Source organism: Halichoeres trimaculatus, unplaced genomic scaffold, assembly GCF_033239565.1.
Source record: "Halichoeres trimaculatus isolate MK-OKI-2021-1 unplaced genomic scaffold, fHalTri1.1 fHalTri1_scaffold_16, whole genome shotgun sequence".
Lineage (NCBI taxonomy): Eukaryota > Metazoa > Chordata > Actinopteri > Labriformes > Labridae > Halichoeres > Halichoeres trimaculatus.
Genome location: NW_027437194.1, coordinates 11,579,178 through 11,597,033, shown reverse-complemented (window position 1 = coordinate 11,597,033; position 17,856 = coordinate 11,579,178). Strand labels below are relative to the sequence as shown.

General features: G+C 40.0%; 1 protein-coding gene across 1 annotated transcript in view; it reads left to right on the top strand.

Annotated features, from left to right (window-relative positions):
* whrna (whirlin a) overlaps positions 1 to 17,856 on the top strand; it is a 193,196-nt gene that overhangs the window by 151,422 nt on the left and 23,918 nt on the right. The window contains exons 6-7 of the mRNA XM_074690346.1: positions 12,629 to 12,841; positions 15,001 to 15,222. Coding sequence (XP_074546447.1) covers positions 12,629 to 12,841; positions 15,001 to 15,222 — 435 coding nt within the window. The remainder of the gene's footprint in view (positions 1 to 12,628; positions 12,842 to 15,000; positions 15,223 to 17,856) is intronic.

Below are 17,856 nucleotides of genomic sequence, written 5' to 3'. Positions count from 1 at the left end.
TACCCTTGTATTGTTACCCTATACCATGGAGATGGGCTTAATCTACTCACCATACATAGTGCTCACACTCATTACTGCTGACTTTGACTGTGACTTTACAGAGCAGGAGACCGTGTAGGGATGGAGAAATAATAAGAGAAGGAAGAGATGAGAGGGCCGCAGGAGATGGCAGCTGCCGGCAGAAAAAGAAAAGGGGTTTATGGTGAAGGGAGGATAGTGAGGAGAGGTAGAACTCACTTTTCATTATGGGAGCTCTGATGGACAGTCTTCTCCTGACAGAGGGGGATGCATTGTACCGTTGCAGCTCTGAGTTAGAAGTGGGTGAGACAATGGATGTGAAAGGTATTTCCAGCAGAAGAGGAACACGTATCTTGCAGACTTGGGTTTAGAGAGGGTGTAAATGTAATTTATAGCTTTTGTTCTAACCTGTTGCTTTCCAGCTCACTGCTGGCGTGAACAGCGGTGGCCATGATTGCCTGCCCTTTTTGTTAAAGGTGCCCTTTTCAGACTGAAAAACTAAGATAGATGGTTATCTGGCCGGACAGGAGCTCTGAGGTAAAAGAGTATGAAGAACTTGTGGGATGTTTCAATGGCTGCCAAATCTCTCAACTGATCAAACTAACAAATCTTTATACACCTGAAATGATGGTTCTGCCTCCTTGCTCTAAAGCCCTTTCACGCTGTGATCCTGCATTGCTGCCATAAAGACAACGGTGACCTGCTTTGACCAGTGAACAAGGAAATGTCTGGTTATTGCTGTATGATTTAATACGATGAAGCTTGAGTTTATGAGGAGCACGCGTAACACAACAGCAACTGTGTCCAGTGTGACACACAGCAATAAACAACAGTAATGGTCTTTTAGCCTCTGTTGTACAGCAGTTAATCTCAGGCTCTGCTCAGGCTCTCTTCCCTGTAAATGAGAAAAGGCTGTCAGGTGTTTGACCAGTTATAAAAAAGCTGTTAGTTTGCAGCTGAAGTTAGTCTCGACAAAAACAACATTAACAGATAAATAACACACGTGGTGACACTATATCTGGGGTGTTAATGAAACCTTTGCGGTTCCAGCAGCATGTGAATAACCTCATCTGTGGATGTCATGCCTGAATTACTCACAGTAATACACTCTCTGTGTGACTGTTGTATTTAAAGGAGCATGTCAGCTGTTCAGCAGCCTCTGCAGCCAGCTGGGAAAATTTATGACCACTTGGTTGCTTTCATCCTCTCAGAGCATGTACAAGAAACTTCCTATCCAGCCTCTTGTCCATTACATTTCAGAGAAAGGACTCCCTCTGATGGAAAAACTGCAAGAACTGTGAGCGATGCCAAAGTGTAGCAGCTGCTGATGAAGCTGGACTAGATCCACAATACAAGCACAGAACAGTGCACAGTATTACTCAGCTCAGTATTAGTAGGTTATATTTATATAATACATATGTACTGTGTGGAATCAGTGGTGTGACTAAATTTATTCATTTTTTGATATTTCTTGAAATTAGGTTAAAAGAGCCTTTAAGCTTTGTGTTATACTAACACAAATGGAGTGATGTCTGTGTTGGTTCAGGCAGGTGACTCAAGCTGCTATGATTTTACATCTGCTGTGCATCTGTCTTATAATAACCTGACAAACTCCCCCTCCTGATTTGATGATCTGTTTAAGCTAATTTCTGGTCTCTGCCTCTGCAGCGCTGCAGTGCACCAGTGCTGTGCTCAAACTTTCAGCCCCACCACCTGTTCAGTGCCCACCTGAAGGCTGGGGGTTAAAATTATTATCTCATAACTCTTCAAATTACTGCAGGCAAAATAAATCTGTTGGGAGTGTTAAGGTCACAGCTCGAGTAGTGAGGTTTGCCAGATATAAAATGTTTTTCTGCTGCTGTGGTTAGAGTTTCAACCAACATAACATGAGTTATTTGGCTGAGAAACATTTAGAAGTCAGAACTTGTTTATAGGATGGTTTGGGTTTTTGAGATATGGCTTTATTAGGATCTTACAAGTATAAAATGTGCTATGTCTGGTAAACAACAAGAACCTGAAGTTCAGCTTAATTTAAAACATTTCTGACCACTAAAAAGTGAAATATCTTGTTTTTTCACCCTGTTGGTGTAAATGTTCAAGAACAGCTCATGCACTCCAGTGCTGTCTGAGCAAGTACTGATTTCCTTGCAGAGGATATAATGAGATCAATAACCTTTATATGACACTATTCAGTCCAATCAGTTTTGAAAACACTCCCACAGTGCCGTGTCATCCTGACAGTTCATTTAAAGAGATCACTGATGGGCAGAGAAAAGGCTAATACATTCAAAGACATTCAAAGGAAACTATCATTAGTTTCAGTCTCCGTATCAATAAAATGTCAACCTCTGTGTACTTACACATCAATAATTAAATTTAATGGACTGAGCTCTAAATGCATGGTATACAGCAAAGCAGAGAAGTGTATGATTGATGGTTAGCCAGAATAACTTGGACAGTTCATGTAGAAATATATATGATTAGCAAATGGACTTAACAAAAGTTCAGTATTGAATGTTACAGCAGATCCAAAATTAGAGGAATCAACTTAGTTAACCACCATTTTTGGCTTTTTACTGACTTTAATTGGAATAATATCTTTAATGTTAACTTAGACAATGGGTTTAAATGATGATTTAAGTAAAATAAGAAGGGAATGTTAAGTTGACGAATGGTTCACAGTTTTTTAACCCTAAGGATTACAGATTACAACTTTCCACAATGTGACCAATGATTGTTTTGATTTATTGTGAATTTAGAGCACATAAGGTAAAATCAGACATAGAAAGATACTGGTCTTGATATTGGTATTGGTGTTCAATGAGTACAGCAGCTTCTAAAGTGGAACGTTAAATTAATTTGCCATAAAACAGGGTGAAACAACCCATAGTTAGTTTGTGTCTCTAGGCTTTTACTGCTGTGTCAGGAGCTCTGCTAACAGATACCAGAGAAAATGTTTTAAAGCTGAAACATCCTTTTCTGTAAATACCAGGTTTGTCAGTATCTGTCAACACTATCAGGCAGTGGTGGTGTCTGGTTCTTTGTGTGTAGAAATATCTTAACCCAACATTTTTTCCCTCCACTGTCCTCTGCAATCCCCCTATCATCTCCTCATGGCTGCTGAAGTGCTTCTTGTTCTGACCTGTTATTAAGGTGTCATCTCTGATATTGTTGGCCCTGTATCATGCTGTTTGAATCAGACTGTGTATCCATTCAAACTCTGTGTCCTATACTACCCTCGGTGGAACAAAAATGGTACTTTAGGGTCTTCTGAGTTCCTGGACAAATGTATAATCAATTGGAGTCACTCTGTGTGCTTGTGTGTGTTTGTGTACGTCTTAATGTGTGTTTGTTTGCAAGCATTTTTATGTTTGAATGTAAGAGACAATGATAAGAAAGAAAAAGAAACATATCATTTTCTTTTTCTTAAGTTCTTTTTATAAGGAGAGACATGCAATAAAGTAGCCCCAGGCTGGAAGTGAACCGTAGAGACACACGACTTAACCACCAGGCTGAACCTGCACCCTCAGATCCTCGTTGTGTTGTAATCTCTATGCAGCCAGTTGAGCAGCTCATTGCTGAGCGGCTAAAAGAGGGCACTGAAAGGAGTTCAGCTTTCTTTTAAACTTAGCTTGTATAAGGTACTAGGGTCAGGCGCAAGTACAGGATAGCGAGGACATTATCCCCAGGTGATGCTGGTTTTGCTCTGCCCTGTCGAGAAACTTGCAAAGGCTATAACTGCTGAACAAATTGATCGCAAGCAACCTAACTTATCTGAAAAAACACCAACCCAAAAGCTATAATTAATGGAAGTGTGTGTTTTTTTTAATGTCCAACACTTCACACTCATATTTCAGCATTCTTTAGGGATTTAACATGTAAATGTTTTTTTGTGTCTGCTAATCTGCTGTAAAGATCAGTGATACAATAAGTTAACTTGACTACAGCCTAGTATTCTGGAGCAGTGTGAGTTTTGATATGAGTGCATGATCCCCTGCCTGCTTACACACTGTATGTTGATAATGTTGATTTTTTTGTGGACCATGGGTTGTGACATTATGCGTTATAAAAGAAAGAAAAGAAGACAGTCAAAAACCTGCTCTGAAGATGTAACTCTTTTGAACATTTTAAAAAAGAGTAAAACAGCCATATCCACTGGGTTGAGGACACTGAAAGGACTCTGACACAAACTGTAGCCATACAAGAGCTTCTGGTGTCCTCTGATTGTTGTTACTTAGTCCCAGTTATGACAGCTGTCTGTTTGTGGGTGTGGGCTTACAGTTTGCAAATCTGCACCCCAGGTAACCCAGGATCTTACCTGCTCTCCAGTTAGTACAGAAGTTCATTGCCTTCCTCCCCTACCTCATTCCTCCTTTGTAGACCTCAGTGCAAAGAGTTTTCCCCCTGTGTCCACAGTAAATAGCGTGCCATTTTCACAGTCAGAACCACTTGTTGTTTTGTTTGCTTGTATCTTTGACTCTGTCAAAGCCTGCAGACCTGAGCGGCTTATCTGTGCGCTGCAGGTGCAGAAACGTGTTGTATCCAAGTATTGAAGTAATAGCAGCCTGTGGATCCAGCAAACACACTATCAATCGACGTATGATGTCATGGTAATTTGATTTTCTCCAATTTTATGTAGAACTTGTCCATTGGTACAATTCAACTTTTTTTCTCTGTACATGTTTTGTGTCTCATTTTTCAGCCATCAAAACCAGAAATGGGAAAATCCTAAGATGTATATGAGCATACAAAGTGTTCTTTGCAAGCAGAAGGGTGCTGAAAAAAGAAATGAATCCACTTTTTATTATAAGAGCTCAGAATGAGCCAAGACAGTTGAAGTACATGTAGGTGGGCCCGCTGCTGCTCTGTATTCATGAGTTTGTGCCTTTGTGGCCATGTGTGTGAGTGTGAGACAGAAAGAAAGCACGCGCACACACACACACACACACACACACACACACACACACACACACACACACACACACACACACACAGTTAGAGAGGAAGAGATGGGCCATTAAAAGGGAAAGATATGTAGCAGCGGGGCTTTGGGGTGAGGCAGCAGGAAGAAAGGTGATAATTCACAGTCCCGCTGCTCCTCTGTGTGAACCACACAGCCTCTGCTGAGAGTTGCCCCTGACTCCAAGACTCACACCATGTCAGCTGGTCCTCAGCATAAATATTAATCTCTCTTTGAATGATCTGCCAGTGATTGTACAGTTTTAACATACTGAGAGGTTTACACTTGGCTTCTACATCCCTGCATCCTCTCATACATCTCTGCCACCTCAAGATTCACTGATTCCAGCGGTCACATTGTTCGCCCTTTCAAATGTCTCCCCCTCCATTCCTGTAATTGCAACCCAAAGGCCAAACAGACCGATAAGCTAATTGATTAAGGTCAGAAAAGCAATTCTCCATCATTAATTCAGCCCTGACCCCATTAGGTCCTGATCTAGAACAAATGAACATTGTTTGGAAGGTTTGGAAGACAACAAAATGTTTACAGCAAATTTGTTGCAGACCTCATTATCCACGGATCCATTCAAATCAAAATATGAACCAGGGTTTTAGTAAGTTGAGAAGCCCAACAGAAAACATGCTTGTTACTGGGGCTATGTGCTATTCTCGGGATTCGATTCTATTACGATTTTTGGGGGCAATTCAATTTAAATTGCGATTCTTCGACATTTACGATTTTTGTGATTTTTGGTTTGTTTGTTTTTTGACACCAAACCATGTGAATAAGTAAAATGATGATGATAATGTCTACAGACTATATAAGGAGCCATATTTTCCCATAAAATGCACATCATGCGAGTCAAAGACAAACCTCTCACCCCCTGCTGGAGAAAAGTGGTAACTTTTTTCAAATCCAGTGTATAAACAAAGACTAAATGAGTTGATAACAGAAAGACTGAAAAAAACACTTCTGCAAGTACACATTGTTATTGTACACATCCAAACTGTAGATGCCGGAGGAGTTCAGACTCGAGCCTTGATGCTTTCAAAGATAAACCTCCAGGGTGAAAACTGAGAGATATCAGTGAAAACCCATAAGATGAATTTCTCAAAAAAGGCTGGAAAAAAGTACTAAATTGCCTACTGTGTTTTCCGTAGCAGCTTGAACCCTCTCACTGCACACAGTTTAAAGGATTTGTCTTGTTTTCAAAAGGTGTTTCAAAATAGTGTGGGTTACAATCATCGAAAGAGAGGTTTCATTTACACAGCAGGAAAAGACGAGTGTCTGAATCAGAGAAAATGTATATTTTGAAAAGGACAGCTGAGTGGAATCCACCAGATATGACAGTCGTATCCCATCATTTCATCACAGCCAGCCTGTAAATGATTTTATTCCTACGTGGAAGAAAGTGCAAACAGCACACTGAGGGTAACCGGTGGTGAGTGTTTTACCTGTAAAAGAGAAATCAGAAAGAATAGCTGGATTAGTTCTTCCATTTAATGGTGCAGCCAGTGTGACATCTTGTCACTAAACTCAATTTTTCTTATCGATCGCCTGGAAATCAAGATGAGCCAACCAGACAGGAAGGTCCACCTGTGACCAGCTTTAAAGATATCCAGCTATATTTCAAGCTGTTGATGCTTTATTGATCTTTTAGACCTTCTTGCTACAAAACAAATGGTATAACTCTTCCTTATTTACTGTTAAGCATAAATGTAATATAAGCCATTTGGATTCAGTAATCCTAACCCCTGAGTTTAATATGGACAAGATTAGCCTTTGCGAAAACCAGCACTTGCATGTTAAGATTGATGGATGGATGGACTGATTAAGATTTACAGCATATTTATAATTATTTTTGTGACATTGAGTGATTGTTTGAGCTTTTTTTATGGATTTTATTCCAGTTGCCCTGCGGCGACACGTCTGCACATCGACATTGCTACTTTCCTGAAAGCACGCTGTAAATCAGCCGGTCTTCCGAGAGCATCAGATTATTGCCTGAAATACTCTGACCACCTCCAAGGTGATTCTGAGTCTAATAATGATATTTAACGCTCGAAAGACTTTAGCTGACGTGGCTCCCCTCTGAACTAATACAAAGATAGATTTTTAAGCAGTGATAAGACTCTCCTATCTTTCCCCTGAGTTAAAAGCAATCATATAAATTGTGATGAGAGCCAGGTTAGTTTCATTTCTGGATCATGTGGTCTGAATTAGATTGAGGCTGGTTTGAGCATCTTTATTAAGAGAGTGGCATCACTCCTCCCTAAGGTTTAAATGCACTTTTTGCTGTTATTTGTTATCATATACAGACTCTCACCCTCTATCTGTTGGAGAGATAATAAGTTTAAATCAGAGCACAGTCGCCTCAGGCAGAAGTGGTATATGTTTTGCTCTTTGTAAAGCGTCACTGACATGTTATCATGACTCCTGCTTTGCAGAGTTCCTCTTAAAGTTTATAGACATTAGAGTTCTGCCAGGTGAAATCCTGATGGAGCAGAGTAGACCTAGTTTATTGGGTGTTTTTTAGTGTGTGATTTAACAGCATGATGGGGGCACACATGTGCTCTCTACAGGTTTTGGCTTTTAATAACAGGGTCTGCCCTGAGAGGTCAGACAATCTATGCCACCTCCATGAACATCGATTTTTCTTTGGTTGGACTGGAAATCTTTTCTCTGCTTCATTTTCAGTAATTTCAATCAACCTGTTTTAAATGTGTTTTTACATCCTTTTTATCTAAAAGAAAAAAAAAAGTAAGCTTGTTCTTTTTTTTCCCCTTTTCCTTTAGGGTTGATTACACTGGGGAACACAATTTTGTTGAGTCAGGTCTGACTAATTATTGGGTGCAGAATCCAAAACTGAACTCAGTTTTTCTCTATCACATCAAGTTTTTGTAGGATTCCCGTTTTCTTAAAAAATATATGAAAAATACTTTACTTGACAGATATGGGCTTGCTTTAGAAAAATACAATGAAATATGGAAGAAACAGGCATGAATGCAACGTTTATCTAACACTATTAAGATTTTACAAAGGATATGGCCACTGGAGGAGCAACAGGAGCAGACATGATATGGGATAAAGGAAATATATATACCTATGTACATTTGAAATCAGAAGTTTACATACACTATATAAAAAGGCAAATAACCTTTTTTTCTCACCATCTAACATTAAATCAGACCAGAAGCTTGTGGAAGCATATCCAAAACATTTGACCCAAGTAATGCAGTTTAAAGGCAATGCTACCAAATACGAATGAAATGTATGCTAACCTCTGACTCTCAAGAAAGTAATAAAATAAATGTCTAAAAAATTACTTCTCTCATTTTTCTAGCATTTAGCAAATAGAAATAATTTTGGTAATCCTAAATGACCAAACACAGGAAAAGTTTAATCTGATTTAATGTTAAGTAGTGAGAAAAAAAGGTTATGCACCTTTTCATATAGTGTATGTAATCTTCTGGTTTCAACTGTAAATAAAAACATTAAAATGGAATAGTTTCAAGCTTTGAAAACCTAAAAAAAAAAACAGCATGAAACAAAATAAAACTTGCAACTGTATGCCCATGGTTACAAGGTTAAGAGAAAAGCCAGCACAAATCCTCTTGATTCCTACTATGCTAGCCTTCTATTTGCAGATATTGATAGTACTGACCAACTGGGAGCTGCACACACCTCTCACCGCACTGTCTCTGTAGCAAGGTTATAACAGTTTTGGATTTGTCATTATAGTTTAGTTTTAGTTAGTTTTGACATTTTATTTTCCATTACAGTTTAGTTTTAATTAGTTTTAGAGCAGGCAGTCTAGTTTTTATTTAATTTTGATTTTTGCAACAAGGCTTGGTTTTAGTTTAGTTTAGTTTTAGTTTAGTTTTAGTTTAATTTTAGTTTAGTTTTAGTTTAGTTTTAGTTTAGTTTGAGTTTTTTCATACCTTATTAACCAGGTGCAGGATTCAAAAAGGTCAGAGTAAATATTTTGTTAGACTGTTTATTTTTCAGTTAAACATAGTGCTCACTGCTCAGTCAATGCTGATACTGAACTGTTGGCTGCTGCCTTAAACACAAGAAAATAATATAAACTTAGTATAAAAAATTTAAGCAAAAATTATATAAAATAATGTTGACATAAATTACATAAAAGTAATATTAACATGTGTCGGATTAATTTAAATCCTAAAAGCTATTAATATTGTCAAAAACTATAACTAAGGGAATTTTGTCTATCATTTTAGTTAGTTTCAGTTAGTTTTGTGAACACAAGATACAGTCTAAGTTTACTTATCGTTTTTGTTCTAGTTTTTATTAGTTTGAGTTAACTGCAATGTATTTTAAATTTTAGTTTTCGTTTTTTGTTTCGTTATAGTTAACTATTATAACCTTGCTCAGTAGTGACTGCACAGAGCAGGCATGTAGCTATAGATGAGTCCAATATAATCAGCTAGCAAGTCTAACTACAGCTAATCAGTGGAATTTTGCTTTACTGGAGAGTAAGCTGCGGAGAAAAAACTTAGAGTGCTAGAAAAAAACTGGCCAGTTTTGGAATCAGCATACCAATTTTAGCCCAAATTAGCATGAAAATTGAACTCCACAGATTTTTTTTTTTTCAAATTGTTCTCCAGTGTTAATCAATGATTCATTTTTTATTCATTTAAATGTACAAACTTACGCCTCCTTTCACAGCTGAATTAGTGTTGAAGGTGAATCATCAAACCTCTGATATAAGTGTGTTCTTTGGTCCTCAGGGTTTAAATTTAAGTTCATCCAAGTAAAATTATGATTACCTCAGGATTTGCCAAGCACATAGCTGTTTCACTCCATAGTGCACTCTAACTGTGGGACCTTCTTGATTTGTAGAGAACTACCTACCAAATTAACGGAGATGCTGTTCATGAAAACGCAGATGACCGCAGAGTCATATCTATCACAAACAGGCCTTTCACTGCTGTCTCAACTCGCATCATTTAATGAAGTCGAGCTATAGCAGAGATAAGGTGTGTGACATTTCCAGGTCCTCACCCGGCCAGTTTTTGATCCAGCTTTATCTGATCTGCTCCTAATTGATTGGATGTGGACGCTGTGCTGTCTCTGCTAACCACTGCGCTAAAAAAAAGGCCAATCAGCTTATCTGCAATGCCAGAGAGTGACGTTATAATTGGCGGGGATCCAGCCCACAGTCCCGAGTAACTGGATGTACAGAAACTGTAAAAACGTGCTCTTACAGTAAAGCGCCTCTCTCTTCTCATGGCACACTTCATTTGCTGGCGACTGCAGGTGTTCTGCTCCAGTTGAGTGACGACTGATTCCATTAGCTCCCTCAAGTGCCAATCTGCCCTCTAATATGACAGCCAGAGCCTGACTGGCTGCTCACATGACTCATGTGGGCCCAGTTGGCTCTCTGAATGACACCCTTGAGTTAAGTAACCTGGGCGTGGATGTTTCAGAGGAAATTTTTGTGGTAAGTGTTGAGGTTATTAAGATTCAGACAGCGTGGTGTCTGAGATCACCTTGGACATTAAACATTTTTCGGCCCGCACAGACCAGGGCGACTGCTGAGGATGATACAGACCATGTAACAAAGTGCATTTCCAAAAATGAAGCCAGAACAGTGAGAGCTTTCACCAACACTTGGCTGCAGTATGAGTCATTAAGCCCACCTCCTTGAAACATGCAGATGAGACATGGGCTGTTTTCCAAACCGCCTACTACATACTACGTGTGAATGTAGTAGGTAGTAGGCATTGCATACAGCATACTGCTTTTGCATTGCTATGCAGTAGCATGACTGTTGTAATGGGTTTGTTTTGTAGTATAATACTCAGGGGCTGTTTTCCAAACCGCTTACTACACAAGCAGTGCCTTCTATTTTGACCAAAATTTTGTATATAGTAGGAAGTATGCGAAAACTTGCAAAATCTGCATTATGCCAAAAATTTCCAGATGTCTTACTGATCCAGGAAAATTTCTCAGTATGCAACAGACCAGTGTACCTGGCATACTGTTTCCCACAATGCATGGCGCTAACGCTGTTTGTCAATGTGGGTGGCAGGTCTTGGTGAATTACCGCCATCTAGTGGAATGAGTCAGCAGCACTATGACTACAACACCACAACATAAATGTTATACGGTCCGTGAGATAGAAGTTAAGTGATGAGACAGAAATACCGGGAAATCTTGTCTCTTGAAGTTGTAAAAAGAGGTGTTTACTTCTACACTTCTTTGTATATTTATGTTAAAGGCAAAACAAAAACCCGACATCATTTGTAGCTCAGCCTCCCGAGACTGGAAACCAAAGTAGTACACTACAAAACAGACCCAACAGAACCATCATACTAGATACTACATGCAAAGGGTCAGGGTTAGATACAAAACCTGCTACCGCCATCGACAAACAGAGTCTGCGCCGTGCATTGTGGGAAACAGTATGCTAGGTCGACAGGTTGGGAACTGGGAAATTTTCCTGGATCAGTAGGACATCCAGGGGTTTTACATATTACTTACTTCATACTAAATTTTGGCCAAAACAGTAGGTACTGATAGTGTAGTAGGCAGTTTGGAAAACAGCTCATGTTTTGTTTTTTTTCTCGTTAGAATTGCCTCTTTTTTTGCTTGTAAATGCTTTGTGTTTTGATTCGTGAAAGGGGCGGGACATCAATGCCCCAGCCAATCTGTGCAGAGCAGACTCCAACTCCACTTTCACAATATGACAGCCTCCATCACAGAGCATAGTCTGATTCAGCTTTTGCCTAACGAGGGGAGATGAATCATCCACAGATCCAGTCAATGGCAGAAAGGCACTGGGCCTGTTGCTTTCTCCAGTTTCCTCTCATACAGACAAACGCATACCCTGAAGCTGTGACTTTGAAGTCGCTTCTTTAATTAACCAGTTGATTAAAGAAATTCTGCATGCTGGCAAGCAGATTATCGGGAAGAGAAAGGATCATACAGAGGGAGAGAAAAGGAGCAGATAAGGAGTGAGGAAGTGATATTGACAGCTCATGTGTTAGTGAGTTTCATCCTGCTGATTGGTGGCGATGGCAGCTGGTACCACAGGGGATAGGGATGAAAGCTGTAGCCAGAAATAAATAAATAACACAACCTGCCACCCACATGTGTGAGCAGTACAGTTTCTGCCCTGCTGTCTGCAAGCTGTGGAGCAAGCGCCACGAAGCTTTAATGGTAATGGATGAGATTGGGACAGCAGAAAGAAGGCAGGGTGATAATTTATACATTTGGGATGAAAAGACGGATGGTTAGTTCAGTGGATGTGGGTGTAATCTATTGGTTCCCAGCCACTATCTACCCTCTAACCTCACCCTTTTCCTCAGTCACCTCAGGGTGCTTGGGGCTATCTCTCTTATTTCCATCTATTCTGTTTCTCTCCCTATAGGTCTCCCACCTTTTCTCTTGGTTTTCACCTCCTGCCATGCAATTATCAACTTGTCCTCTTTCTTTACCTCTTCATTACTCAGAATTCTCAGTCAGTCTTACTTCAGCTTTACAGTCTTGTCCTCTTTCCCTCCTGTTTCTCTCTGAAAATCTTCTTGTCTTCTGATACCTTCTCTCCATCGTGCAAAAGAGGGAATATTTTACAGTTAATCATCTCCCCCTCGTCTTCCTCTCTTCCTCTTCTACCTTCACCAGTCTGGGTTCTATAAAGGTGTAGCAGGCTCTCAAGTGACCCTGTCCAGCTTGGTGAACCAGTCTCGGGCCATGCTGGATGAGCAAGCGCGTCACCTGCTGACCGAGTCCGAGAGGCAGACAATGAGCTATTACGTGGAGGAGTACCGAAACGGACACATCGGCGTGGAGCAGCTTGTCGTGGCATTGTTCGAGCTTCTCAACACACATGCAAAGGTGAGGCCTGAAGATCACGAGAGAATAAGAGTGTGAGTGTGGGTGTTATGACGTTTTCTTAGCCCATTTCAGATTTATGCCAAGGCTTTCTGCTGATGCTCTGTTTTTGTCTTCTCTTTCTCACCAGCTTTTAAAATTCTCTTGATTTTCTCAAAGCCTGCAGAGGTTCACCTTGTAAAGACACACACTAAATCAAAGATGCTTCATTTCCCTTTTTTCAGAGAACACTGCTGTATCACACACCCACAGAATGCATTTCCAGCTTTTTCTATCACATATTTATATGTAGCTTCTGTGCTGGTGCCTTCCTTAAAGGCTTGTTTTCTGCTTCACTTTTATTACTCATCGAAGCACTGCCAGAATAATTAAGAGAGGAAGGATTGGTTACAGCTTATATTAGTGGGAACATATTTCATTTATATTTTCTCAGCAGGGGCTATGGGCTCTGTATATGGATGGACTTAAATCACGAGGCAAGTTGTGCCTCATGATGAAAAGGCACTTTCAATCTCAAAATGGTGATTAATGAATATCCTGAACTCACTTTCCCGTATTAGAGCAGGATGTAAAGTGCAAAAGCAATGAAAGATGGAGATATGCAGCAGACAAAGTCGCTCAAAAGTAGGACAAGTAAACCAAAAATGGAGGCTGGATTGAGATGTTTTTTTTAAAGACACTGTAGCCGATCCAAAAGCCGAGAAATATGATGCAAACCATCCAAAATTCCCCTCAGCAGTGTGAGTGTGAGTAAACCATCCAGTACTGCAAACACACTACAACATAAGCAATGTTTAAGGTGCAACACAGACTTTCTGCCACAAGTTTTTTAAGGCATGCATTTCCAACCCCCTAAAAATAGCCACACAACTCTGTTTTGAGTCCTGACCCATCAGTAGAGATTTACAAGACCATATTTATGTGTCTGATGACATTTGATTGGCCTGCTGGTTCATCTGCACAGTAATGGTGCTTTGTTGTTCTGGGACTACTAAGGGTTAGTATCAAAAATATGCTTTAAACATGTTCAAAGGACAATTTAAAGGACAATTCTACCATTTTTTAACCAACTCAAGAATGAGCCCCATTAAATTGTCAAATGGTGCAAGCACAAAAGCATGACAAGTATTAAATAATGAATCTTACTAGAAGTTATGCAAGTGTGCTGATGAACTAAGTTGTTATGAAATGTCATCTCAAAGTATATTTAATTTCTAAACTTGATAATATTGGTTTTGTTGTACTGAGCAAGTCAGTAGACAAGTCATAGACATCAATGTTTTCTCTATATTATTGGGTTATTTGGTTCAAAATAATTGTGAATTTAATTTTACAGTGTAGTAGTACGCTAAAATCACACTCATAGTGACTTTTGCCCAATATCAGAATTTTTAAGAGAATTATAAGTTACACCCATTGATGATTATCTGACCACACAAGTAAGTCTTAATGATCTTAGTCAGGCTGGGAAAGGAGTAGAAAGTATTAGCCCTACCACTACTTAAAAAAAGGAAATAAAAGCTTTAAAATGCTACTAGCAATTAATTTTATCAAATATATGTGCAACACAAGTTGAGATGCTTGTTTTCGTCCTCAAACTATCAATAACAAGCCTTGTAGTGTTATGTAGTGCTGTTTTATTCTCATTCTGTACTTTGCTTCCAATAAACAGCCAAAGGAGGGTGTTAAAGGCCAGAGCGCCTCAGCTATGCCAGTTAGATAAATGTCTAATCGAACTAAACTACTGTTGCTGTCAAGTAGGACAGAAGGGACATTAATGAGCAGGGTACTGCCCAAAAACTGAACTATTCTTGACTGAGCGTACTGTGAAATCAGTGAGAGAAAAACAGCTACAGACACAAAGGAACTGGATGTGGTTGGAATAGAAAACAGGTGCTACAATCATCAAAAAATAGCTTTTGTGCACCCACAGCCCTGAAAAGTGCATTACCATCTCACTTAGGTCGAAAGCCAAGCTTTTGGACTGTTTTTCTTTCTTTCTTCTCAAATTTTCTTCAACAAATCTAGTTTTAGAGGGGGTTTAAACAACAAGTAAAAACATTTCAGCCTTTTTAGTAAAATTGAAAAAAATCAGAGCCAGAGGTGAGCTAGCTGTTGTAAACCCATATTCTGTACCTTTGTTTCTCCTCCTCTCCTCTCAGTTTTCTCTGCTGTCGGAGGTCAGAGGCCTGGTCACCCCACAAGACCTGGAACATTTTGACGGGCTGGTGCTTCGCCGGGAGATCCAGGCTCTGAAAGCAAGGCAAGGGGCAGGTGGAGCCACAGCACACCAACCAGACTCCATGTCTATGGTGTCATACCCAGACACCCTGACTTCATCCTCAGCCAGCTTCATGACCAACACTACTCTGAGCTCTGCACGGGTAGGCCAGCTTTTATCCTCAGTGAATTATCCATTTCAACCATATTTAACGTGTCAGATAAAATTTTTATTTCTTATTTTTATTCTTTAAGAGGTTATTTAGTCTGTATAAATCACATAAAATGCAGGGTATTTAATGTTGGAACTGTTCACTCTTTCCCTCTCTACTAAAATTAATATTCTGCGTGTGACTCTTTTTGCTGTTTATTTTCTGGCCTTCCTCACTGCCTGTCTGTTTGATATGTGATCAGTCCCTTCTCTGTTTGGCTCTCTGCTCACTCTCCCTCTCTGTTGGCTGTGTGTATGTGTGAGAGGAGCACAGGCAGAGAGGGGTGTATGATACATTTCAATGGATTATAACACAACTCTACAGAGGCACAGATCCTGCTCCACTGTGGACTTTGGTGGGCTTAACAATGACACATTTCAGTGCCTTCCTGTTGAGATTGAAATGTCTTTCACCTGATATCTTAAAGGTTGTGGTTTTCTTCCACCTCAATAATCCCCCCACTTCCACCTCACCCCAACCCCACCCCCCATCCTCCCCTCTTTGTAGGAAAGGCTGCTCTGGCTGATAGATATGATGGAGGTAGGAATCAGTGCTGAAAATGTGCAATGCTGTGGCCAGATTTTTGCCAGATACACACACCCATACATGCACGCACATACTCTCCCCTTGCGGTGTTGCAGTGATTCTGTTTGCAGTGTTTCTTCTTTCATGTTCTCCCTTTTAAACCTTTTTATTCTAAAAGATTTGATCAAAACTGTGAAGCTTTTAAAGAAAGTGAAGTGTTTACTCACAGTCTGGGTGTTAAACTCACCTGAGAGCAAATTTTATGACATGAGCAAGATGTTTTTTGTTCTTGTGAGGCTACAAAGACAATAGATGTAATGCTCCAATTTTTTATGAATTTAAAGATCTCTGATTTTTCCTATGCACTCAAAAGGTAGACTTCTCTCAAATACTGTTAACAAAATAGTATAAGGTCATGTCCACACCAAGTGGCAACCTCCAGTCTAAAAATATGAGACAATGCGGAAATATTAAAATCTGCTGTTTATCAAGTGTTTGCTTGAGGCTGGCTCTGGAAGTACTGGAAGTCGCATACACATCAAGCCAAAAATAAGACGTTTCACAGTAGAAATACACATGTTTACAGACTAGTACAAAAATGTGTCACTCTGAATCAAGAAAAAAAATGTCTAACTCTACAGTTTGGAGGATATTAAAGTGATACTCCGGGATGGAACAAGTTAGGTCCTATCACAAGGTTTAGGGCAGAAATTACCCCTACAGCAGTGTTTTTGTGCAGCAGAAGCCCAGGGCGCTCGCACCAAACACCCCCTCCCTGCTCCTCTGCCGGTTTCCTCTGCACTCAGACGGGGCCATATTTTACTTGACCACCGAAAAAATCTGATATCGGTTTGCATTCACGCTTTATTTAGAGAATTTTCAGGGCGTTACTTTCACACAAAAACACCGCTAAATAAGGCTCTAGTTCTCATCGTGTTGTAAAACGGCGCTACCTCCGCTGCAGAGCCACAGCTGGCTACGAGGGGCTCGCCGCTTAGTGTATCAGTCCGCACACACGGCGTGCCAGATATAAATAAACGCAGGTAGTCTGCCAGGACAAAGTGACACGATGAGAACTAGAGCCTTATCGGTGTTTTTGTGTGAAAGTAAAATATGGCCCCGTCTGAGTGCAGAGGAAACCAGCAGAGGAGCAGGGAGGGGGTGTTTGGTGCGTGCGCCTTGGGCTTCTGCTGCACAAAAACACTGCTGTAGGGGTAATTTCTGCCCTAAACCTTGTGATAGGACCCAACTCGTTCCATCCCAGAGTAATCAGAGGCACAGCTCAGCTTATGTGACTAACTGGCGCCTTTTTTCTGAAAACTCTGGCTAAGGTGAAGATTTTGGAAATCTTAGGTTTCATGGTTTCGTGCAGTTGCCGTGAAACTGAGTTACTGGTTCTCGGACGTCACAACTAAATTCATTCTGATTGGCTGGCACACGTCTTACGTCTGTAAACACTGCTACATAAGGATTTGACATGCTTTGAGGTGCACCTATTGGCAGGGGTGGAAATAATGAATGACCAAATACTCAAGTTACTGTAATTAAGTACATTTTTTGGTAGCTAATTGTACTTTATGAATATTTTCTTTAAGTTTGTAATTCTACTCATGAATACATACAATTTAAACATTGTGATCTACTTCTCTACTTTTAAAATCATAAGTTGCCACTGAGTACGCCCACCATTTGGTTCAATATGTAAATCTTACATCTACATCTGCATATTGTAGCTATGAAGGCTGTCCAATTGCGACTGCCCCAATGACATAAAGAAAGGAAAACTCTGCCACTGCAAGTACAGGTGTCTTGAGGTAATATACTGACGCAACAGTTACTTGTAACTGACGAGTTACAAGTAGCAGTACAATGTAAGCAATGTAACAGTACTTGTACTTGAGTAAAACATTTTAGTACTCTTTCCACCTCTGCTTATTGACACATTTTTCTGGAGAGTGGGTGTGGGTGTGGACGGAAGTATTTTTAAAAATGAATGGATCCTGTAGTGGTGCATTCTCTCTGTTAACATCTGTATTTGATCAGGTTTTATTGAAATAGGGT